General features: G+C 25.1%; 1 protein-coding gene across 1 annotated transcript in view; it reads left to right on the plus strand.

Moving 5' to 3' along the window:
• Window positions 1-425: 425 nt before the first annotated feature.
• The window catches only part of LOC129971417 (importin-11-like), a 37,670-nt gene continuing 11,520 nt past the window's right edge, over window positions 426-26,575 (plus strand). The window contains exons 1-18 of the mRNA XM_056085174.1: window positions 426-797; window positions 8,351-8,451; window positions 9,177-9,249; window positions 9,932-10,135; window positions 12,346-12,475; window positions 13,493-13,600; window positions 15,900-15,970; window positions 16,818-16,917; window positions 17,445-17,537; window positions 17,773-17,928; window positions 18,865-18,905; window positions 19,308-19,443; window positions 19,545-19,650; window positions 20,911-21,074; window positions 22,325-22,365; window positions 23,210-23,275; window positions 24,228-24,392; window positions 25,434-25,626. Of these exons, the coding sequence (XP_055941149.1) occupies window positions 666-797; window positions 8,351-8,451; window positions 9,177-9,249; window positions 9,932-10,135; window positions 12,346-12,475; window positions 13,493-13,600; window positions 15,900-15,970; window positions 16,818-16,917; window positions 17,445-17,537; window positions 17,773-17,928; window positions 18,865-18,905; window positions 19,308-19,443; window positions 19,545-19,650; window positions 20,911-21,074; window positions 22,325-22,365; window positions 23,210-23,275; window positions 24,228-24,392; window positions 25,434-25,626 (2,080 nt within the window). The 5' untranslated portion in view covers window positions 426-665. The remainder of the gene's footprint in view (window positions 798-8,350; window positions 8,452-9,176; window positions 9,250-9,931; window positions 10,136-12,345; window positions 12,476-13,492; window positions 13,601-15,899; window positions 15,971-16,817; window positions 16,918-17,444; window positions 17,538-17,772; window positions 17,929-18,864; window positions 18,906-19,307; window positions 19,444-19,544; window positions 19,651-20,910; window positions 21,075-22,324; window positions 22,366-23,209; window positions 23,276-24,227; window positions 24,393-25,433; window positions 25,627-26,575) is intronic.

Raw genomic sequence — 26,575 nt, forward strand, 5'->3', positions numbered from 1 at the left:
AGCTTCCAAGTTTGCCAATATCAATATTCATCTTTCGATTTCTGCGAAGAAAGGTTTGGGAGAAGAAATATGATTTTTTAAAAAAAAAATCTTCACTTTTCCCTGTGTTTGGTAAATTCAGACGAACTCTGACTTTACAAATAACTAGGAAATTTCAATACTGTGTTTCTGAAATTAAAGCTTTGTTGGTCGTCAGTATATTTTTCTTTTTATCTCGAGTACGAAAATGAAAAGCTGGTGTATAAATAAGTAATTTTTTTTTTTTTTGAAATTCTTTCTGTTTTCTAACTTGAATTTAGTACTGAAAAAAATCTAAATAAGATTGTCACACACAAAAAAAATCTTTCTGAAGTTAACTTGCAAATATTCTACCAGACAGTTTCATTTCTTCCACTGAGATTAAGTAGTTGAAGTGAAATGAAATGGATTACATTTCGGCACATTTTAGTTGATCAATCGCATGTGATGAAAAATGGAGTGATAGAGGTTCCACGAATTTATTTTACGAAATTTTCTCTATGTATTGACATTGTAAAGACCCAATTAAATGAAGTGGAAATAAACAAAGGAAATTATGTGCTAATTAATGAATCTTAAGTTTTTAAAATCTTTTAATTGTTTTATTGCGCAGCTGATGTTTTTGTTTACGTTTGGTGTCATCTAAAATGGATAATCATTATCACGTTGTTTTAGACGCTTTAACTAAAGCATCTAGTCAAAATGCTGAGCTTTTAAAAATTGCTGAACGACAATTAAAATGTTGGGAGACCGAAAGAGGTTTTTATTCTATATTGTTAGTAAGTAAAAAAATTTCTATTGCCAATCAATTCAACTACAGCAAGTTTTTTTTCTTGTATGCTGTTTTCGGAAACTTGAATAATTACGAGAATTTCATCTTTTAAGAATATTCATATATTATTGATGAACTATGGACTTTGTTAACAGCTGTGTGTAAAAATATTCATATATTTTGCTTCATATATACTGTTTCACGATAATGATCATACTACACATTTGATGCTATTTTAATGCTAAAATACTGATTGTAGACTAAAACTAATAGGATTTTCGGTTGCCACTAACATTAAAGAATTTTATTTATTGTTATTTATTTATTTATTGTTTATTTTATTGTTTGTAAAATGATGCAATATTTCATCAAATTTATGATTAGTGGATAGAAAAGTTTGTTTTTAGTGCACTCTTAATGAATTAAAAAGAATTTTTCAGAAATAATATTCATTTTGATTGGAATATATACATATGAATTGCAGCTTAAATGTCGTGAGATATTGATTATCAAAACTCATGATTTTTACCCTTTAGTATATACACCCATTTTTTGAACATTAGTAACACACAAGTCATATGATTCCAAAATGTCAGGCACTTATGCCTCATCATTATAAAAATAAAATATAATAAAAAATATATTAATATTTTTTTATGCATATATGTTCAATTTGTCAAAAATGTGATTTTTTTATTAAAAAAAAACCAAAACTTGAACTTAAGTTCTTTTTTCTGTATTAATTCTTTTTTTCCCTATTTCATTCATATAAAGCTTAATATAAGTGTTTTTTTTTTTTTTGTCTAAAAATATTGAAAGAATAAGAAAGTCTATATTTTATATATAGTTTACTCTTGAAATTTGTTGGAAAAAGCTTTAACATATAATTTTGAAAATTATAACTTTTGTGTTTCATTTGTATATTCATAAATAAATAATAAAAAAAACTTTTATTTTTTTTATTTAGAATAAAATGAATTTTTAGCAAGAATTTCTAGAAACTTTATTCATGCTACAAGAAAACACATTTTATATAAGAATTTGCTATTTTTTTCACGAGTTGAGAAAGATTTAATCAGGTTTTCTTGAGAATTTAGAATCTACATTTTCCAATTTTGTATCATGATCACTTTTCAAAATTTCATCAATATTTGACAAGTTAGAGCTTCACCATTTTGTCTATCAATGGGAGCACTTACAAAAAGATCTCTGTTGCTCATGTTCATAGGCTTTCACAGCCATAACATTAAAAGAATCTGTAACACTGGCATATGTAGGGGTCATTTTGATTGCATCAAAAATATGGTGCATTGTTTTATTGATTTCAATTATCAAAAGATTTGAATTAGAAAAGATATAGGAATAGACCTTTCCCATGAAGGTATAGGAAGTAACAACTGTAATCTTTTATCAATTCTTAGAATTTCTAAAGAACAGAGTTAGGATGGAGTCAAAAAGATCCTATGCATGTGCTGATGGGTTAATTTGTCATTTGAGTGATATTTTTTCTTAATTTTTACTGTGCATTTTAATTCCTTCCACGTGTTTTCATAGAGGGTTATTTATTTTTTGAAATTTATTTTCATGGTTTGAACCAATTATTGATAAGAAAGAGAATATTTCATGTTTGTTGTTTTTAATAAAAACTATATTTACATATATTTGACAAAAAAAATATTTTTATGAAGTTGGGACATCTGAACAACTAATATTTTCATTATGGGATAAAAGAAAATCTAAGAATTTATATGACTTATGATTAAGAATTTTATTATTAATTCAATGGAAAATTATAATTAAATTACTTATAGAATGCAGTTCATGATTTTAACCAGTAAGTTTGTGTATTTATTCAAATTTAAGATCATACAAGGGGAGAATTAAGAAGAATAGAATTGCTGCTTTTCTAAATAAAATATTAGAAACTATTTCTAGTTTCTCCATTAGATAGAACAGCTATAACCTTTTACTTGATTCTAATTGTTACATCAGCTACAAAATTATTGTGTTTAAAACAGAAAGTCTTATTTTTATGTATTGAAAATAAACACAAATTCTTATTTTCTCAATGGATTTTTCCAGTTTTATTATCTGTAAAATAAAAATATTTTGAAATATATAATAATTTCAAAAATCTAGTGTTTGTAAACTGACAGCCAAATTAAGCTTGAAGTTGTATGCTTTAATTGATATGCATTTTAAAAGGAAATTCTATAGTAAAGGATTACGGTAACATCAATTAAGGAGGAATAGAACATGCCTTATTATATTTCAGTACTTTTTCTAAATAGCTAAATATGCTAACAATAAAATTTTAAATTTTTCTTTATGTTATTAATTAAAATAATTTGTTGGGATATTACAGTGCAAAAGCAAGTTGATTTTAAATTTATTAAAATATATGTTAGTATATATTATTATGTCATATAAGATTTATATTAAATATTATAAAGCAATAATGTACAGCAGTAAAAATGTAGGACTTTCATTAACCAAAACAAAAAGCCTATAATAAAATTCCATTATTTTTCAAAAATTTGTAGCTGTACAACTCCCTCATGTATGAGAAACGTGGGACAAAATTGTTATAATTTTTAACTATGCAAATAAAAAATGGTTTTTTATATTTTGCTGTTTTTTGTTTTTTAAAATAAATTAGAGAACATAATTATTAGATTTTTATTAACTCTTTGTAAGTCTAAATTAATGAAATTAAAAAAAAAAAATGTAAAATCTGTCACAATCTTCCCAATTTTCCCTTATTTATGCATAAGTTTAATGTAAGTAATTTATAGTTAATTTATGCTTTGTTAACATTCTATGCAAAATATAATCAAGTTTGTTATTTAATTATGATTTAATACTATGTGTTTGTGTTGAATATTTAATATAATTTATTGTTATTTTAAAACATATAAAAAAGGATTTTTTTTATGAAATCAAACTCTCAAATGGAAAAGCAAATGTTAGTATATATTTGTATAATTTAAATTTGATTTTAATATGATATTTCAACATTTTCTTTTTTAACATAACCTTTGTAGTTTTATGGAAAATTTGTAATTCGTTACATTTTTTTTTTTTTTTTGCTGTTGACTTTTGTGTATCAAATATATTCCATATTGTGCTTGTCAAATGTCTTAGAATAAAAAAGGAGGGTGATTTAGTTAATGGTTATTAATTTTATCATATCTTGAGCTAGATATCTTGCTTGAGAATTTTACAAAAACATACTATTTATGAAAATTCTACATTATAAAATAATTTAAGAATATTTAATACCATGTAGCAGGTAGCAGTCAAATAATTTTTAAGTACTTATGGATATTTATGGTCCCTTGTTTTATCATGAAGGAAACAAGAAATATTGCCAAGATAGTTGCATTATAATGGAGTTTGGTAATGTTTGGATTATCTGAAATCGTCAAATAAACTAGAGGACATATCTTGATCTGTGTGTACCAATTTTCATTTAGATAGACATTTTTTTAAAAAATTATCTGTTTAAAAAATCTCAGACAAAAATAAATAAAATTGTTGAATTGAATGTTACCACTAATAGAATGGTACCATCTTGTTGCTTTTGAAAAAAAAAAAAGTAGACTGTGTATCTGGTTACAGTGGTATACATTTATTGTACACATTTTTGTGTGTATATGCATATTTTCTGCTCACTTCCTACTACTCTGTTTTAAGTATTTTTATTGTAAAGAATCTTGACTGGTGTTTTTTTTTTTTTTTTTTTTTTTTTTGCTGTTGAATTTGATAATTTTTCCTGATTTGTGGGCAGTTGTTAGATGTGAATGTTAGTGCTATTTCATTTTTCAGATGGTGTGGCCATTACCAAAACCTGTGCTGTAAATTTTTATATTCTGAAGGCAAAATAATTATAAATTTTTCAACTTATATTGTATACTGTTGTATAGTTGTTAAGGATGGATCATAAACAGCTATATAGCGCATAAGAAAGTGTGATTGGATGCAAAATGAAATAAAATAATGCCAGAATGCTAGGGCATTACAATAAAGATAATTTATTGTGCTCTGAAATCCAGAAAAATTTGAAAAATGTTCAAAGGACAAATTGGCTATTTTGAGCTGAATACATAAAAGTGAAAAAAAAAAAAAAAAAAAAATCAGTTATCAACTGCAGGTATTTTGACAGAGGATGTTGATATGGGATATGGCCATCATAGTGGGCAATGCAAGATTTCACTCATTGTGGCATGCTTAATAACATTATCCAGCAGCTGTTGGGAGGTTTTATCTAATTACTCTATTAATACATGGATGAGAGTATCCTTGTTTATTGGAGAGCATTGTCAACCAGGTAGACTCCTCTCTAAATTATCCCAAATATTTTTAATGTGAATATGAGGCAGCAGAACATCATTAAGGTATTGTTTTAATGCCGTCCTTGAGTCCCAGTTGGAAGGACCTAAACAGAAATACAGCTATGGAGTATGATGCCAGCTCATACCATGACACTACATGTAAGATATCGATGTCTTTCTTGTATGTTTGCTGCACTGTATGCAGTATCACTCTCGCATCAGATCGGTTGTCATTGACAATCAGACAAGCGATTGAACCTACTTTCATTTGAGGTAAGTATGCAGCCCAGTTATCTTCTGTCCAGTTGTGACACTGAGGTTGCATTTTAAATGGGCAGTACAGTGATGTCTAGACAATCTGGACAATGGGATGCTCATATCAGGATTGCAGGCATATAGTCTTCCTTGTTGCAAATATCTGACAACTGTGTCCCCCCCCCCATTTTACAAATATCTGCATGCCTATTTTATTGAAATGATTTCCAAAGCCTTAAAACAGCAGTGTGGTTGATATCAAATTCCCTAGTAACATCTATTATTTTTCACTCTTTTTCATTCTTATCAGTAATATGGCCATACATATATTTATTTAAGTGATATCTGGAGGACGTACTAAAAATTGCAAGTTCCTCATTTGATTCTGTCCTGTTAGTGTTTGAATAACAATGGTTGATCAGTGTCAATTCCTTTATGTATTTTATCAATACTATGAGATGACAAATAAGTTCGGCAGTGCAAAATTGGCATACACACAACACGTCTTACCATATCCTACATGTATGCTAATTTCCACATTTGCCTGCTTTCCATTTTGTGATTGCTATCATTACTATTGTCATCTATGTTTAGCAACTGTCCACCATTGTATTTATGCATTTTGATTGCTGCTCAGCTTTTTTTTTCCCTCATGATTTTTTAATGTGTTTTCCATTATTAGAGCAAGCTATTTTTTATAAGCTGTTTGTAATTTAAAAGTACTTGTTTCTGTTTTGGTTTTCATTTAACTCAACAAAGGAAATAATTTAAAAAATAAGTTAATTCCATCCTGAACAGAATAAATAATAAAAGTTATCAAATAAATAACCCCTTTATAATTTGGTTACAGGTAATTATTTATCTAAAATTGGATATTTACTTCAGATAGTTGAGATTAGGGATGGAATTGTTTTCTCTAGTCTAGATATCACCAGTCTTTTAATTTGAGTTTAGATTGATAAGTTACTATTTATTACTAAATGCTGGACATGAAAGTATTCAGTAGATTTGTTAACCTGCTGACTTCATGCCACTTGAGCAAGAAATTTTCACTCTGAGTGAAAATGAACTATTTTTGCCTTCAGATATCAAGGCAGAACTAGTTTAAGAACCCATCTTAATTTGACTTGTTTAAATGTTTACATCAGTGTCATATCATAGATAGGAAAAACAGAAATCACTTTTACAGATGATATAGCAGTGCTCTGTATTTAATACCAACAAAGTTTTGGCATCACTGACTCAGCTAACCTATTGGAAAGGTAGCTGAGTCAGTATAAAGAAATGTCCAGCTATCTATTTTGCTTGGAAAGAAACCTTATCTGCTCTATTAAATTTTCTAAAAAATGTATCTTTTGGAAACAAAATTTTACTTATAACTTACCCTCGACAAATGTATCAAATATAAAAGATGAATCTACAAAATTGAAATTTTATTGAAAGGATCACAAATAAATATATAATTGTTCTTAAGATATAAATCAAAGTATCTATGGGAAAATAAAGTTTTAATTTTGGAAATTTTGCTTAGACCATTGATTGACTATGTCTTCTCAATATCAATCTCGACAATAAACACTCTTTTTAATTATTAAACAAAATATTAGTAGCATGCCCATATTCAATAGCGCTAAAGAGAACCAATTTGTAGTGATTGCTAACTTATGTGAAAAGTACCCAAGAGAGTGCAGCGGCCAAACAGACGATAAATGACTGTTTGTTTCGCCAGTTGGCGATAAACATCAATCATACCTATGGAGATGAACTTTGCTCTCCAACGAATACGAGTGACTCACTTCCTGCCTTCGCCAGCTGGCTTAGAACTTCTGCCTCGTGCTGGTTGATGGAATTATGACCAATGTATCATGATTTATATTTGTTAATTTAATTTGTAATTAAAATTTATTTTTGTTATTTACATGGCTGGCAGTTTTCATTAAGTAAAAATGTTTTAATACTTTAATTTAAAGTAAATTTGGCAATGCGTGTTAAACCACACACCGAAAGAGGTTAAAGAAAACTGAAATCACATATAATGAAGCGTATAATTTATTAATATTTAACTTAATTTAAAACAATAATTTCAGTAAATTCATTTAAAATATATTAAAAATAATAAAATTAAAATGGAAATTAAATTCTTCTATTTCCTTTTGGAAAATCAATGTAATAATAAATTTTTTTCTTATGAATTCTTCAAAGATTTTTAAAATACAATAAGATGTCAAAACATGAAGGTTATTTTTGAATTCCTAGCATTCCTAAAGGAAAAAAGTTAAAGCATCAAAATGAGAATGCTCTGATTTTAAATTCTGGCAGGTGGGAAAAGTATTTGGCAAATAAAAATTGTTTAGTAATTTGGGACTATATATGAATTTGTAAGACAGGCAAAAAAAAAAAAAAAAAAAAAAATGAAGGAATACAATGAGTCCAGTTTAGCTATGGAAGTGATTTTAACTGCTCTATAAATAGGAGTTGGGCTTTAACAGATTAAGGCAAATATGACTCAAGAAATAAAAGGATGCCTAAATCATACTGACATACGAATTTCTTTTTTGATTCTCGTGCCTGCTTCTTCTACATTGAATTAATAGTAAAGTCGGAATTCTAAATAAAATTCCTCTAAAAAAGCATTAAAAAACCATTTTTTCTTTTATATTCGTTCTCAAACATCTGACCAATCTAAATTGGAAAATATATATAAAAATCAAAATCTAATTAATAGATTTTTGAATTCATATTACTGCTAGCATAGGTGGGCCTGAACATTTGAGCTCATGAATGTTATTTAATCTTAATTGGCATTTATTGATATTTAAATGTTATTTAAAGTGAAAATTGTTTTAAAGAGGAAACAGAAATTTGTGTACTGAATATTGTAATCTGATATTTTATTAATTTTTTAATAAAAATATCAAATCAAAATATTTTTGAAAATTTGAATTCTAATATTGACAATCTTTATGTTTAGAACATAGCCTGTGATAAGAATGTTGATTTGAATATTAGATGGCTTTCTGTTCTTTGCATCAAGAATGGTGTTGATCGCTATTGGAGAAAAAATGCACCAAAGTAAGTATTATATATGATTTTAAATTAACTTTTCTATATAGTGAAATTATTTTATTAATGCTTCATTTATGTTATTTTTTAAAGATTGTTTATAGGCTAGTTAACTGTAGTATAGAAAAAAAAAATCAATCTACGTAGTGTAAGAATACTTCAAAGTGCTCTACAAGGCTTTCATTGAATTTTTATTTACCAAATTTATCATCTAATTATTTCTTGGGATGTAAATGTTCTTATTATGAAAGGGCTATTGTAAAAAATTGTGTGAGCAATATGTGTTCTTCAATTACAAATTTTCTGAAAAAAAAAAGAAAAAAAAAAAAAGGGTAGGGTATACAAAAATTTTATTAGATTTTTAATTAAAAATTAATCAAAATGTTATCATTTTTCCTTATTAACTTTAGAATATGTTATTGCACAAAAGCCATTTTTACATCATTTTAAAATTTTAAAAATTGGGTTTTCTTCACTTCTTTTAATAAATTAAGTTTTAGATATATTTTAAACGATATTTTTCACTGTTTATCATTGCATTTTTGTTCATATAAGTTGTAATGACAATAAATGCCTTTTTTTTTTGTATGTGTGTGCATATTGTTATGATGATTATAAGTAAAGTTTTGAAAAAATTATGAAGATGGACTAATGAAGACTAAAATATTATTATCATGCTATGATGTTTCAAACTAGAGTTTCTAATTCCCTTTAAATTTTATTTTTATTTTTAGTGCGATTGCTAATGATGAAAAAGAAGCTATCAAGCATAAGTTACTTACATGTTTTGATGATCCTATCAATCAAGTAAGTTATGTAATTGTATTTCATTTTTATGAAAAATTGAGTGAACACTCATACTGATACATCTGAGTTACCAGCATGAATGAAATCTACATTAGATTATTTTCTATTATACATGAAACTCTACATAAGATTTACTATAATATTTAATATTTCAATAATATTTAATATTAATATTTTTCTAAGTTCATTGTATTATTTTTTTTATCTACCTGTATTTCAAATTGAATAATTTCTGTTATAGGAGTACATATTTTTTGATCAAGAATAAATGCATATGAATAAAAAGGACTCAAAAATTTAATTTTCAGTGTAAATCTGCTTTTAAAACTTTTGACTAGTGACTAATTTACAAGCCATGATTTAAATTTCGTTATAATTTCAATGGGTGTAGGATGTCGGACAAGCAAACGAAGCATCAAATGAAGTGGTTATAATTAACATGTAGAACTTTACAAATCATACCATTAACTAGAGAAATGATACCTGTTAATTTTATGATGATTATCTAGAAATTTCAGATGCATATTTCCCAATTGAAAATTTTAGTTGTTATGGATATTGTGTATTTTAATTGACCATTATTTTGCTTAGTTTTTTTTTTTTTTTTTCTTAAACGTTTTTTTTTTTTTTTTTTTTTTTTTTTGTATTATATATAGAAATTTTAACTAAGTTTCTTTTACAGATAGCTCTCCAGTTTTCTGTTATTATTAGCAAAATAGCAAGGTATGACTTCCCTAAAGAATGGCCTGAATTATTCACAGTGCTCTTAAATGGAACTCAATCAGCTGATGAACTCCATCAGTTGAGGGCCTTATTGACTATCCATCATGTTGTCAAAGCACTAGCCTCAAAGCGCCTAACAGCAGATAGACGTGTTTTTCTCCAAGTAGGTTCTTTACATTACTGCTTTTTAGAGGTAAAACATGTGTAATATATCTCTGTCGAATGTACCTAAAAATATCTATGAATGCTTTGTATATATACTAATATGTATTGGGTATTTTTGTCCTCATTTACTTCATTGCTGCGAAGTGTCAGAGATTTTTTGACAATGCTTAACTCTTGTGATATTGTCTCATAAACTTTATATTTTTTTTAGAGGGAGAGAGAAGTATTTGCATTTAGATAGTACAGTTACATTTATATAGATAAACTAAACTTTTTAAAAAATGCTTTAGAATGAAATATGTGTTTAGATAAATTTTGCATTTTCAGTTGTATTATCATCCCATGAATTATATTGGTATATTCCAGACCTCATTTTCATTAAATTTATTTTAACGCATTTCATTTTTTTGCGTATAAAGTTTTGTTTATTTTGCATTTGAAAGCTCATTATCTCATCCGCTGTATTAGTAAGACACTTCCAGGCTCAATTTATCCTGAATTTGAGTAAAAAGAGTAATTTTTTTTAATATTCATTTTTATAAATAAGGATTTTTTTTAAACAGATAGCTTCATTGGTGTAAATATTTTTTAAAGAGAAGTAATAATAAAATTTTAACCATAAAGTTGACTTTTTGGATGATGTATTGAATTATATATTTCAAATAATGTAAGTTAGTTAATATAAAGAATAATTATCATTTATGCAAATGCATATATATTATTTTTGACTAATCATTAACATAATTTCATTATTTTATATTTAATTCTGAAAACTGGATTTTGTGCGCTAAATATGTAATCAAGGTATTGTTCTTACTAAATCGGAAACTGAACAGAAAATTCAAAATCAGAAGTATACATGTTATATTCATAATTTAAATCAAAATCTGAAGGCTTCACCTAAGACATGATAATAAACAATCAACCCCTCTCCCCCTAACGAAAAAAACAAGAATTGCTATTTATTTATGAAGAAAGCCTATCTAGTTATCCTGTTAGCAGTATTTTAAGTCTTATTTTTATTATTGTCACAGACTAACTAAAGAAAATTGTAATAGAAAATATCGTGCACACTAGCAGAAATCTTATGGAGAAAAAAAAATATTTTATTGCAGTTGTAAATGTATAATAACATTAGAAGTTTTGTTTCTTTACTATAGGATCTTCTCTTCTTCTCTATCAATAATGTTCATGAGCCCTCAAATCAAAACTAATAACCAAAATGGGATTGAAACAAATACGTTAATCCATTAATGGGGAGGGAGGCAGGAGCAATGCCAAATACAAATTGAGGAAAGAAAAAAACCCTGGTGAAGGAAAATATTAGCAATAACCTTAGATTTCATTTTATGAAGGTAGAATATAATGAATCAACATAAACATAAGGTAATAAAAATTCCAAACTTCAACTCATTGACCATTATTATGATCCAGCATAACAAAAATGTTAAGTTTGTATAAGTGCAAATAATTGTTATTTATGCTTACATTTATTTGCACACTGATCAGTCAATCAATTTAATAATTTAAAAAATTACCTGTGTTGCTTAAAAGTTTAAACAGTGATTAGGATTTGCACATCCAATAATGACGCAGACCAAAAGGACAGAGATATTTTAGTCTTTAAAACATTACAGATATTGCTAGATTTTTCTATTACCTATGTATATGAAATCTAAATTAATGGATATTGGAGCTTTTCCACTTTGACTCTGCTTAGGTGAGGTGGAAGAGAAGTTAAGTGAAATAGTTAAAAGTTGTTTTGTTAATTGTTGTTATTTTAAAAATGTGTTAAATACACATCGTAATTAATGTAGTGCTGTATTAAAAAAACTATTATTATTAGAACTAATGCATTAGGAAATTTTTTTTATATTTTCACTCCAATATTTTAAAATATTCATTTAATTTTTATAATTTTATTTTCAAAATAAAATTGCTACTTTTTTAAAAATAAATTGTTCATGTATATAGTAAGATCAAATCTTTTCTAGATAAATTTATATAGGGAGGGGGGGGGGGGGAGAAAGACAAGAAAAGAAAAAAGTAAAACAATTGAAGGAAAATGGAGCTTGGATATTAATTTTTTTATTTTCTTTTCTTTTGGTTAAAATTATTTGATTATTGCTTTATGTTTTTTCTTTTCTTTTTTTTCTTTTGTTTTTCCATACTTTTTCCTTTGTAAAACAATATTTTCTTTATTTCTAGCTAACTTCTTCAATTTTTACCAATATTTTTCATCTGTGGATAAATTATAGTAAACTGTTCCTTCAAGAAGCAAATACGGACTTTTTTAAATTGAAAGAATTACTAGACAGTTGTTTTTTAACACTTAAAAGTAAGTATTATTATTGATCTTGTAGGTAAAAACATGGTTTAAAATAATAAGTAGTGTCTAACTTAGAATTAATTATTATAACTATTAGAGTTTGATTTTCATATATTTTTATTTATAAAATTTAGCAGTTGAAATCTTAAAGTGTTAAAAAGTTAAAATTCAAAATAAATAAGGTTAAAAAAAGATTCAAAATAGCCTGAGGTAAAATTTATTTTGATCGCAGATAGTTTTAAAGTTGAAACTTTATCATAAGTGATGGCTTACAGTGTTATTCACATGGTATTAATCAATAATAAGCTATTTTATAATCTTTTCACACATTTGATGCAAGTTCATGTGATCTAATATTTATTAGTAGAATCCATTACACGAGATTATATAATTTGTGTAAAATATTTTTTAAGCCTAGATTACAATTTTTTTTTCTCAGCTCTTAAACATTTGATTATATTTTTCACTTTTCTGTAAATCAAGTTTTTAAATTTTTTAATATGGGGAGAATTGATTATTTATTTTTATTCTTTGATTATCAAGTAAACTAGAACTTACTAACCCAATGCTCAGTATAAGCCAGATGGAACATAAAGGGGATTCCTATACATATCCTTTAAGAGGATATAAGTTATATGAAACACTTATTGTGAAAACTTACATACTACATTCTTTCAGATATATCAGTAATTATGAGCCAAACTATTTAATTACTTTTAATTAAATTTCTTTTAATTTATACTTATTTTTTTGTACTGTAATTCTTTTTTTAATTTTTAATTTTGGGAGTTGAAAGTGTGGTTAGAAAAATTTATTCCCTCCCCCCTTCTAAAAAAGTAACTCAAGGGAGTAAAAAAAAAAAAAAGTTTAAAATGTCTTAAAGTAAACCAAGTAGTAGAATAACCAAGGTTATAAGTAGAAGAGGTAATTTTCTTTTTCTCTCTTTTTGGATTTGATGCTGTGCTTTTAGTGTTAAATTCAAATTTCATTTATATGTGTGTATAAATAATATGAAATAATTTTTAGTTTTAAGGAAACTAGTGGTGAATGGTTTCAAAGACTGTTCAAAAGAAACTGATGCTGTGAACTTCCTATCCCTCATATTTCAACAGATTGGGCCTTTTCTTGAATGTAGTGAGTATCATTTTATTCTAACTGCAATAAGCTTAGTGTAAATAATGAATATTTTAATCATATGCTGCTTAAGCTATTGTAAACAATTTTTTAACTAGATTTTGAAAAATCATTAATTACTGTGTTTGTAATTATTTACGTATTATATTGCTGTATTTTTTTTTATAATTTAATTTTACATTTGAATCTAAGTTTGAAAAATAAGTTTTTTTTGTGATATTTAAGATATATTTAAAAATTGTAATATTTTTCTTGCAAATTTCAAAATAATGGGCATATTAGAAATCTTTGTAGTTATCACATTTGGGATCATATATTAGGGTAGACAAATGAAATAGTATGCAATTCAATTAGAGTATACCATAGAGTTTGATTTATAGAGGAAGGAAGTATTAATGAATTATTGATGCAACTATTATTTTGTACCAGCCCAATATTATTTTGTTAAGTAAAAAAAAAAAAAAAAAAAAGAAAAAAGAAAAGAAATCTGATGGTAAAGCCTGTACGGAAAAGGGTTAATAACATAAGGAAAATGATAACAGTAGTGTTTTTTTTAAAAAATAAGATCATGATTTGTTTTTGATAAAATTAATTTCCACCCAGGAATTCCATAATATAATCAAAATACTCCCTTGTTTTTATATTAGTTATTCTGTCATTAAATAAGTTTATTTATTTTTTTCAATGTTTAATTAATTTCATTATTTGATTTCTAATTAAAATTAGTGAAACTTGCAGAGATGGAAATCTATTTTTGTAGGATATTTAGTTAAAGTACTTTTTCTTCTGCATTTGGTTATTTTCCCTTCTCATCTTTCTTCTACTTTTTTCTTCATCTGTTGACTCCTGGGATTGATTGATCTTCTGGGATTTATTCAATTAAAGTTTTGTTAGAAGTAGTTTCATAGTTTGTCACGTAAAATATTTCTCCTTTTGAATTGGTGTTTGATGTAAATATTACAAACTTATATTTTATGAATGTATAAGGAGGATCTAAAGATATCCCATATTATTGAAGTTTTGAGCCATTGTTCCTTTAAATTTGCAAATTATATAAATTATTTTTCAACTACTTTTTGTAAACTAATAGCTCTTTAATTTGAAAGTTGAATATTTCTTAATGCAGATGGCCGATATACTTAACAGTTACTATTTTGAACTTGGATTTTGGTTTCAGTAGCAAAGCTAATCATGAAAAATCAGTTCTAAGTAACATTGTGAAACAGGAACTAATTTTATTACAATTAAATTATGTTGGATTATTATTTGAAAAATAAGAGTAAACTAGTTGCTTTAAATTGTCAGTTATTATCATTGTCTAAAATGCACTTAAGAACATGATATTTCAAATTATATTATTAAAATGTAGTTGTAATGTGATTGTACAAACAAATATTCTTATAAATTGAATGAAGTGATTGAAACTAAATTTTACCAAATGAATTTTTGCATTCTAATATATGAAGCTGTTGCAGGAAGTATCATAATTACTGAAGAATGATTTTGATTTTTTTTTTTTCACTTGGCTTGCAGTTTGTTATAAGTTAGACAAATAATTACTTAATAGAGATCAAATGAGCAAGATTTTAGTTTGCTGGTAACTAAAAAAAAAGCCTTTTTCTTTTCATTAGAACAATATATTTGTTTTGAATAATACATAATGAAAATTATTTTCTAATAATTACATCATTATCTGCTATCTTTCCTACTTCAGGTTTTTAAAAATTATTATTACAGTTATTATAATAATATCTTGTTTTTTAATTTCAATAATTTGTTTTGTATTATGGAAGGTTTATTTATTTTTAAAGGTATAAATTGTTCAATTAAGTTCTATCAAACATGGAAATGATTTTATATAATATTTTTATACTTGGTTGATAAATATTAAATTACTTGAATTCAGTTTTCAAATAAGTTTTCTGATAATTTCTATTTGTATGAAATTAGATATTGTTTATATCCTAGTAAGGAAATTGAAATAATAAAAGGAATTATTATTGTAGAACTTCAATTTATTTATTGACGGAGATACAAAGATTTTTGAGCTTATATGCATGCAATAAATCAGTGAAAAAGATTGAAATAGGTAATTTCTTGATTGGGTAATATGATATGTTTGAGATCAGTATGATGTGAATATTATATGTTTTTATAAATGGTCAACATTTACATTCAGTTCAGTAAATGCATTATTTTTTATAATTGGTAATCACCTTCAAATTAAAACTATTAACAAGGAAGCAATTATTCCATCAGCCATGTACTCTGAGGAATTTAAAATTTATTTTCTTTTCAGGAACTTATTTGAAAAATAAAGAACATTTATTAGAAACATGTGAAAAGTATTTAGTGCTTCTAATAAAGATTGTAAGTATTTTCTTTTTATAAGTTCCTAGAATTAAATTAGCTTGGCATATTTAAATTAGAGGTAGATTTCACATGCTCTTAGATCCTTAGCTTAATATTTTACAGTAATAAAAAAAATTATCATTCATAAATTTTAGAGGAGTTTTTGATAATGTCGACTATAATGTGAAAAATAGTAATTTGCATAAAAAATGCTAAAATAAATCTAATTTGTATTTTTCCCTTAAGAATTTAAAATAAATATAATGATTATAATTTATTTGTTTAGCTCATTTTTATGGCATGTAGCTTTACTTTTCTATTCAAAGTCATTGTTATTATATGACTAGATTTATTTGACAGTAACTAACCTAAGTAATTTTTAAAAAAAGGTTGTATTTGGCAGCAAATTTATAAAATACATATATTTACTCTGTAGTTATTAAATGATAATAATGTTCAGTTGTATTTTGTACTATAAAATAAGGTTCGAAAAAATTATAAGGCAAAATTGATATAGTAAGTCTTTATTTAATGTATGAGTCTTCAAATATGTAAGATCTATTTTTATTGATTACTTTTCTCAGTAAATAAATATGAATGTAATACCATCTATTAAATTGTATGCAAATATATAAATAAATATATATTTACTATTCTTTTAACATTAGATTTTTTAATTAATATTTTCTCTGGTATTATTTGATGTTAATTGCATCAAATACTTTATTTTTTAAAATATTGTATTTATTTGCTTGTTTTTTCCTCTTATATGTAATGAAATGCCAGTTCTGCTGTTTATAAGATACTTTTAAAATTAAATTTTGTATTTAATATTTTTTTAATTGATTTTTTTGTTAAATTTTAGTTGCGGGGTGTCTTAGAATTGCAGCCGTTTGCATTTGTTCAATTTATTCGACCAACTTTAGAATGCAGTGTTACATTCTGTTTCAATAAAAGTTTTGAAGGTAATTGTTTAAAGTTGATTTGGTTTTAATAGCCCTCATAAATAAATGATTAATATGAAATTTTTAATATTATTTAAATATAAATTTCATAAAACAATTTGCTAAAAAATAAGAAATCAGGAACTCTTAAATGAAAGCAATTTATCTGAAATCAAACATGTTTACTTTCTTATTTTTTAAAAAATATATTTTAAATGAAATCAATACATAAAAATTTTATAATTTTCTTTTGAATGTGTAAAATGTCTCCAAGCTTTCTTAGAAACGTTTTTATTGGACTGGTGTACACAGTTTTTTACTGTAATAATCACCCTTATATATTTGATGCAACATGTGCAAATTTGCACTTATAGTTGAATTTTAAGAGTTTGAAAACTAAAGAAAATCTCAATTTGAATTTTATTAAAAAAGTGTATTTTGTGGTTAAGTCTTTATATATATTTAATTTTGTTATTATTGTTCTAGATGATTATTTATTGTTTTGATTGCTTCTGAAGTAATTTAAACTATTTTCAATTGTTTATTAGATCGTCTGTTTGAAAAGCTCATTGTACAGTTTTTGAATTTAATAAAAGGTATCCTTGTGTGCCAAGAGTATAAACCTGCCAAGTTAATTGAAGGTAAGTAATGCATATATATATAAAAGTATTCTAAATTTGAGTGTCTTTATACCGATTTTAAATTAATTATGTGCTAGAATGAAATTTTTGTTTGTCAGTTAATATTAAAAATGGTATAATCTTTATTTTGAAAATAAATATATCTACATTCTTTACTTTGCTTTTTTTTTATTAAAAAGTTTTATTAAAAGCACTAATTATATAAATATTTATGGTTATCCATGTTCTCTTTTAGATACAAAAAATGCTTTGACATTGGAAGCCCATAAAATTAAAGTAGAATTTTTCACCTTTCCTGTATTAAAAGAAATTTGTGATCAGTTATTATCTAGATACTTTTTGTTATCTGAACATGATATAACTAGTTGGGAATATACTCCTGAGGAATTCGGTAAGTATAATATGCTTATAATAGCTTAAATTTTAAAATTATAATTATATAGAGTTAAAAAAGTATTATTTATGAAAAATTATTTCATTTCGAATATTTCAGCAACTATCCTATTTTTTAGTCATATCTTTTAAAATGTAAAAGTTTTGCAGTTTTAAAGAATTGTTAAAAATGTATAAAACTGCTAAATTAAAAAAAAATAATTGAAAACCTTATTAAATTTTTAGCCCTCTTATTCAACTTTAAGAAAGGGCCTTCATGCCCCTCATGTAAAATTAATTATTTAAAATTTTAAATGTATAAATGCTATTTGTTATAAAAGAAACAAAAATCTTAATTCGGATGCTGGTTATCAGAGACTCAGCTCAATAGATATCAGTTGTTACTGTTGCATTAGTTTATGGCTTTGCTTCTTTTTCTCCTATCCTTACAAATCTGTAGTAATATATATTATTAAATTTTTGTTTAAAAAGTAAACAAATAATTTTGTAACTTCATTCATGTATTAACAGTTGCTGAATATGTGCTATTAATTTATCATTTTAAAATATGTTCTTCCTTTTGTATAGTTTTGTGTGCTTTTAAACTTGAAGATAATGTTATTAGAGAAGTCAAATATTATGGGAAACCTTTTCTCCATTTACATTTTAAAACTGTTTTTAAAATTTGATTTTAAATATAAACACATGACCTCAATATACAAGTTTTAATTGTATAAGAAAGTTGATTGATTACATTATTGATTTTTAACAGGACTTTAAAATATTATTTGATATTTGTGTTTAACTGTCTAAAATTTGAATTGCTTTAAAGCTTGAAAAAGTGCTTAAAATTAAATTTATAAAAATATGTTTGAAAATGTTTTATGAGTTATAAAAAAAACTGGATTATTTAATTCTTTTATTAACTTGTGTATTTTTTTCCCCTTAATTAAAGCTTCTGATGAAGGTGGTGAATCTTGGAAATTTAGTTTACGTGTAAGTTGTTTGTTTTTACTTGATTATATTTAAGAAGTCTCTGAATCTGTCATTTTAAAATCATACTTTTGTTTTTAAATATTAAGAGAAAAAATCATAATTAAAAATTTTCTAGTTCCTTATACCTTTTTTAAATTCAACATATGGTATTTTTGTTTTTACATATTAATAGTAGTTCATTAAATATTTGATTATTTGTTATAAGATTTACTTTTTCAACAAAACTTACCATATATGCTATGATAAACTAAGAAATTTTTTCTTTAATTTAATTCTGTTATATTATTAAAAAAATGAAGAGTTCTAAACAGAAAATTGTTGCCTCGATGTACAGTTTTTTTTTTTAAATCAGCACTACTATGCTCTTATTATATATGTATTTTTTAAATTTTGATAATACAGCCCTGCACAGAAGCTTTTTTTCTTACTTGCTTCCATGAATTTCGTAATCTTTTGACACCACTTGTGGTTGAGACAATAAAAAATGTACAAAATAATGGCTCAAGAGATCTCATTGGCATATTGAAGAAAGACGCAAGTAAGTAAAGTCTTTAAAAAAACTATTCAATTTTTTTTTTTTTCTGAAAATTTAAAAATCATCCTGTTTGTTGAACTGTATGTTGTTATTCTTATTTACAGTTTATAATGCTGTTGGACTTGCTGCTTTTGATCTATACGATGAAGTTGATTTTGATAACTGGTTTACAAGCACTCTTATTACTGAATTAAGAGTTAAGGAGCCTGGGTAATTACATTTTTTTTCTTTTGCTTAAATATTAGTTTGTTCATGGTACAGGAATTGATTATATAAAGCGTGCATTGATCTTCTGAATGTCCAATTATTTTGGTTTAAAAGTTTTAAATTATAAAAAAATATTTTTAAAATGAATAAACAAAACTTTTTGCGATTTATTAAATATCTGAAATTTTAAGAATATCATATTCCTGAAAGTTTAAAGTAAATATGCATATTGTAGGGACCATGTGGGCTCATAAAATAAATATTTCAGTTAACTGTTATTTATTAAGGATATGCTATACAATCAAATTTATATCATTAATTTAAAAAAATGTAAAAGCAGAAAAAAAATGTGGAAGAGAGCAGTGTTTATTATCAACATGCTGCTTACTTGGCTCTTATTTAGTCTTGCAGCTCCTACTACCGACAGTCAGTTACGTTTAATGCTGCAAAAGTGACAATATATATATATATATTAGTCTGATTTTCATATGATTTTAGTCTGTAACTTTTTGAATTAAATACAAGTTGAGTACTTGAATTGCCAGTATACCAATGATTTTTTAAAAATTTATCATAAAAAAGTGAAAAAAAAAAAAAACTGTTTGGATATTTAGAAAATTAATACTTAAAATATTACAAGTTTATTTTTTAGAATGCTTATTAATGATTTGTAGCATCTGTTTTGTTTCTTCTAAACAATAATAAAATATCTATTTCACCATATTTCATTTATTTATTATTTGTTTTGTGTTTATTAAATTTTATGCTACCTGATATTACTATATTACTTTATTTTCATTTATTTAAACAAATATGCTTATTTATGATTAATTTTGTAGAATTTGTAACCTTAACTCTCAGCTGAATTATTATTATTAATTTTTAATGAAGTTAACAAATATTTTACCTATGAAAGCCCTGTTATTGTTTAAACATATTGATACGTTTTAATAATATTTTCTTCTATCAAAACATTTAAATAAGTAAGAAAAATCTAATAAACCATTTTGATGCAATTTTTTTTTTTTTTTTTTTTTTTTTTTTTTTTTGTGTGTAAAATTATTGCATTTTTTAAATAGAATGTTTTCAAGATGTTAAACTTTAAAAACTATATAATTATATTTTACAATCATGCTGAGATTACATTCTTACAAATGGATCTCTTATTTTGCAATTAGCAATGCAATCAATCAAATACTGAAAGCATGTGCAAATTTTCTTTTTATTCCATAGCGTCTTTTATATATTTTTTTCTCTTCCTAGGTACTACATCATCAGGCGTCGTGTGATATGGTTAATTGGTCAGTGGGTTGGTGTTAAGATGTCACCTGAAAGGAGATCAATTTTATATGAAGTTATTTTAGAGCTGTTGAACACTGATGAAAATCTGATTGTTCGCCTAGCGGCTGCAAATACTCTCAAAGTTGATATCCTTTAAAGTTATTGTATTGCAGAGTTAACTATCGGCAAAGCATTATGTTGTAGCGTTCATTAGTTCCTGTTTAAGATATTATTATTTTTAAAAATTATTAATTATTGTTTATTTTTTACTCTGTTTTTCTTAATTAATGTATCATTTTTTTAATTAAAAATATATAATAGTTTATGGATGTCATCTCATATTAATTGCATAATTCTGTACTTTTGCACTCAGCTGCTTAGTATATCTCTTGATAATTCTTCATATTTACATAAATTTTTCTTATGATACCTGTCTTATATATGAGCAATTCTTTTTCAACATGTAAAAGGATAACTTCAAAAAAAAAAAGTTATTTTAAAAAAGATTAATGAAAACTGTAAAGTGAATAAATTTTACTTATAATTAATTTTATTTTGTATGTGGTAGCAAAACAATGCAGTAATTGCATTTAAATTTTAAATATTTTAAAATGGATTTGTCTGAATATTTTTCATTTTTTTAAAAATGAAATTTTGTGTAAAATTTTAGTTAACCAAGTAAATAAAGTTTATTGTTAAAAAGCCATGATAGAGGAAAAGGAAATCTTGTGACAAAATGTCAACTATTAATACACAGATATTTAGATAAAACTGATAATATCATTTCTCTAATGTATAATTTACTTTCCAATACTTTTTTATCTTACATACATTTTAAAATTTTTTTCTCCTTATATAAAAGAATATTTTTCAATTGAAAATAACAATGTCATGAAATTGATAGTTTTTCAATTCTCTGATTGGCAAATTTCAGTTTTTCATTCCCCCCTCCCCTTATTCATATGAAAATAATGAGATTCTTTAATATTTTCTATGAAAAAAGTTTTAAAAATTGAATTACTTTTTAAAAAAATATTTTAGGCTCTTTAAAAACTTTTTGTTTTGTCAGAACTGAAAAGTCCAAGTAATCAGCTATCTGGGGGGTTAATAAAAAGCAATAACTGTGTATAATCCGTTAATTAATTAGTAGTATAATTAAACATTATTTGAAATTAATAATTATCCAAGGGTGTAAATTTATTAGGTAATTATTTTTTGGAAGGCATGTTTAAAGTACTCTTTTATTTTTGAAAGCTTTCTCATGATAGACATTTGAATGCTGTGTTTGTATCAATTTCTTTAAAATTGTCTACTGGGATGTTAAATATATTTGTTAGTCATCTCATTTTTATTTGTTAGTCATCTCAGAAATAGTTTTTCTTAACTGATTGCTTACCTGTAGATGATTTTGAATTCAGTGTTGAACAGTTTCTACCAGTAAGTATCATTTGTTTAATTACTAGTAGTTGTAGAACTTAAGAATTAATTATAGCATAAAAGCATCTGCATCTTGGGCATGATTTAAAATAATATTATGTATGAATTTTAGATTTAACACTCCCTGACCATTTATTATCTTTTCAATCTTCTATTTATAATGTACCCAAACTTATAAGACAATTAAATGCAAACTTCTAGGAAAGTTAAATGCATTAAAAAGTAAATTTATCTGATTTTTTATTAAAAAAAAGTAAAACTGCAATATTACAAGAAATTACATAACATACCCAATAGTTTTTTCTAAAAATTTTTTTTTTTTTTTAATTATTATTATTTAAAAGGCGTTGTGTTAAGGCTTTAAAAATTAAGATTCCTTTCATTTTTATTTCACTGTAAAAAGCCAGAGCATTTGAAATATGTATAAAGTAAAATATTAATTCTGTCATATTTTTTATTAAAATTGTAGATTGGTAAATCTTTTGAAATGAAAATAAGTTTTATATTCATACTAGAATGTAATGAATATTCTTTAAAACATAATCTATGTTATTTAATAATTTATTAAACATATTGATTTGAATTAAGAAGGGAGAGGTCATTTTATTCAGTAGAATATTCAATTTAATTTTGAAAACCAGATGGAATGATTTACTAAAATAACATTACAGTTATTATATTATTTTTAAGGTATGCATATTTGAAAGGAGTTTTATGTAGGTACATTTTTTCATGCACATAAAACTAGATAAATGTATTTTAAAGCAATTTATCATAATCTTATCTGTCCATTTTCAAGATGCATTTAATTTTTAAGATTTTTATTTTTTTTTATTTTTTTAAGTATTTGGAGAAAAGTATTGCTGCCCTGTTCCATCTATTGAAAGAAGTGAAAGAATGCGATTTAAAGGTATGTATAGATAAATTCTTTAAAACTTTTATAAAATTGCCTTTTGTGCTGCATTTTAAATGTTATCTTAAATTGATATTTACAGATTTTACTTTTGATTAAGTGTAATGCTGAAAGTTTAAAAGTCTGTTTTGTTAAAATAGGTATACATTGCTTGCCAAGTGTACTTTTACGTATGTTGAAATGCGCATAAATTGTTTGAAATTCTTGTTATGAATATGCTTAATTGTCATTTAATTATTTTTGATTTTTGAGAAGTATTAATTGACTATAAAGACCTTCTCTCTTTGTTTTTACAAGAAGAATTAATTTCCATTTAAAGTTTTATTAAAAATGGATAAATTTATGACATTTCCAGAAAATATTGCATCTGAAATTTATTATTTAATTTTTTTGCTTATATTCTGTGAAGGGGAATATGTAAGGAGGCCTTGAATATTGTAAGCAGTGTAAATTTAGGTTTATTTTATGTACATATTTCTTTTAAGATTCAGAACTTGGTTTTCATTTTTCATTGAACTTATGTTTACCCAATGTTATTGATTTTTCTTATTATTGTGATTCTCCAAAAACTTGTATATCAAAATAGGTAATGAAATATTCCTAATCCTAGTCTTTAATTCCTGAAGCTCGTAGATTCTGACCAGAAAAAAAAGGAGAGCTTTTTTTTTTATTATTATTATTTTTATTTTGAATATCTTTTAAAATTATTTTTAATCAGGAGGTATTTTACATTTTTATCAAAGGAATTAAATTAGATATTGTAAAATTGTGAAAATGAAGCATATTTAAAAGAAAAAAAAAATCTTCATACCTGTCATTAAGATTTTTTTTTCTTTTACATTTACAGGTTATGAAAAAAAATTTCTTTTGCAATATTAGAATTTTGATCTATATTAACAAGAAAACCATCAATTTATTTTATATGCCTTGTGCAATTTTTATTTTACAGATGTCAGTTCTTCATGTATTATCTTTAATTATTGAACGAATGGGAACAGAAGTCCGACCATTCTTGGAAGCTCTTTTGCAGTACCTACCTCAACTATGGAATAACTGTGGGGATCACAACATGCTCCGATGTGCCATAATTTCTTGTTTTGTTCATTTGGTGCAGGTAATTTAATAAATTTATTCTAATTATGAAACTAATTTCATAATTTGTAAGTAATTGTTAAAGAATATTATGGAGTTATAAATGCAGTGGAAGCCTAATATGTCAAAAGTTCTATACTTTCTACCCTTTGTATGTCTTTATTGAGGAATTCTTGATTTTCAATAGAAAAATAGTTGCTGTGTTGCCAGTAAAATTCCTATATATTAAACAAAAGTTTTCAAAGAAGAAAACTATGACTGCCAGCTGCTGTTAAAAAGTGACTAATGATTTTGTTTATATGTAGAAATATAAATTGAGGGGAGGGCATGTGTGTGTTCTTCATTAATTCTTATGGCAATGGCAATTTCTTATAAAATTAGAAATTGTTTATGAAAAAGTGTTGGAACATTTAATAATAGTTGATATGTTATTCATAGCTTCTGTTCTACGAATACTTTTCCTAACTTAGGGCAATATTTTAACTTTACCTTTATTTTAGCTTTAGGTTTCTTATTGTAAGTATAGTCACCTAAACATAAAAAATAGAATTTTAGTTTAATAAAAGCAGTTGAAAAATAATGAACATAAGAAAAATAATGCTTTGTCAAAAAGATGAGATTTTAAAAAGTATTTTATAAAAAAATCATTATTATTTGTATATTTTAAAACATTCATTTATTGGATAGTAAAATTTAAATTCTTCCTAAAGTTTTCTTTAATCCCTTAAATTGCAATTTATTTTGCACTGGCAGATAGTTTAATATTCTTTGTTTTAAAAAGAGGGATTGATATAGAAAATTACATTTTTGTTATAAGTAAATCTTTGGCAGATGCATCTTGTTATTGTCAGTTTGCTCAAGAAAATTCATGATGAAACTGGATTTTCATTTCAGTTCAAAGGGTTAATCTTTTTTTTTAAATAAAAATTCAACAAATCGTTTTTAATATGGAAATCACAAAGTTTGCATTATTTATTTCTGTATATTGAATATTTTCTCAATAATGTTTCATTTATACATATGGCGATTCTGCAGTCAACTTAAAAGAGATGTTTATTTACAGGGTCTAGGAACACTTAGTGAGACCTTGCATCCTCTACTTCTGCCTATGATTGCTTTAAGTACAGATGTTACGCAGCCACCTCATGTTTATTTGTTAGAAGATGGTCTAGATTTATGGTGGGCAGTTCTGGACAACACATCAAAATATACTGAAGAGCTGTTGAGTTTAGCTTCTAATATGATGCCTTTGCTAGGTAATAATAAATAATTTTATTCTTGAACACAAAATTTAAGCATATTAAAATGAATCTGTAATTTTGCTTTCCTGGTAAAGAAGAGTTTTACAGATATTTTAATGGCTGTGAAATAGATTCTGGGTCAATCGACCTTCAGCTTAGTGACAGAATGAAGATTCCCAGTACTGCTTGAATTTTGGTTATATCTCAATTAAGAGCGAAGATACTATATTCTTCTATAATGCTTTTGCCTCCTTAAAAGAATTATATGTATATATTTATATAAACGAGAGATAGATCTGAAGTCAGTAGTCGAGTCAAATGAAAAATTAGTCGAGTGAATTCTCTCTTTGGAGTTAAGATTTTTAGCAAGGACTTTCTTAGTTCTTTGTGCTATTGTAATTTGTTTAATAGTGATTTGCTGCTTGTGTGTTGTTCATATCTGCAAGTGCTGTCTTTGTCTGCATTTTGTTGCCTGCTTGTATTTGTTTTTTGTGTTTCCATGCAGAATTGAGTTTGTTGGGTTTGGTTATTAATTTTGGTTTCGAATTGAGTTTGTTGGACTTACCACCATACATTTACCAGATGGATTTTGTTATTTAATTCTGATTCAAATTAATTATGATTGTCCTTCTTAGTTCTTGATATAGCTTCGTATTCTAATCTAGTAAACTAAAATGAGTTACTTAATTGTATTATTATAATGAGGTTTTTTATTTTTAAATGATTGATTTGACATTTTGAATTTCTTTGTTTGTCCTAAAATACTTCATCTAAATTGTTCATCTCTGATTTAGAGTAAAGAATGCTTAGTCAATTTTGTATTTTAAAATAATAAAATGAAACATATATGGAATATTCAAGTTAAAAATTTATTTTGATGTTGAAAGTAATAGAAGAGTGCGAAATATTTATATTTTTTTTGTATAAGTTTTATTTTGTAATGTTTCAGTTTATTTTTTTTATC

This window comes from Argiope bruennichi, chromosome 1 (genome assembly GCF_947563725.1).
Source record: "Argiope bruennichi chromosome 1, qqArgBrue1.1, whole genome shotgun sequence".
NCBI lineage: Eukaryota > Metazoa > Arthropoda > Arachnida > Araneae > Araneidae > Argiope > Argiope bruennichi.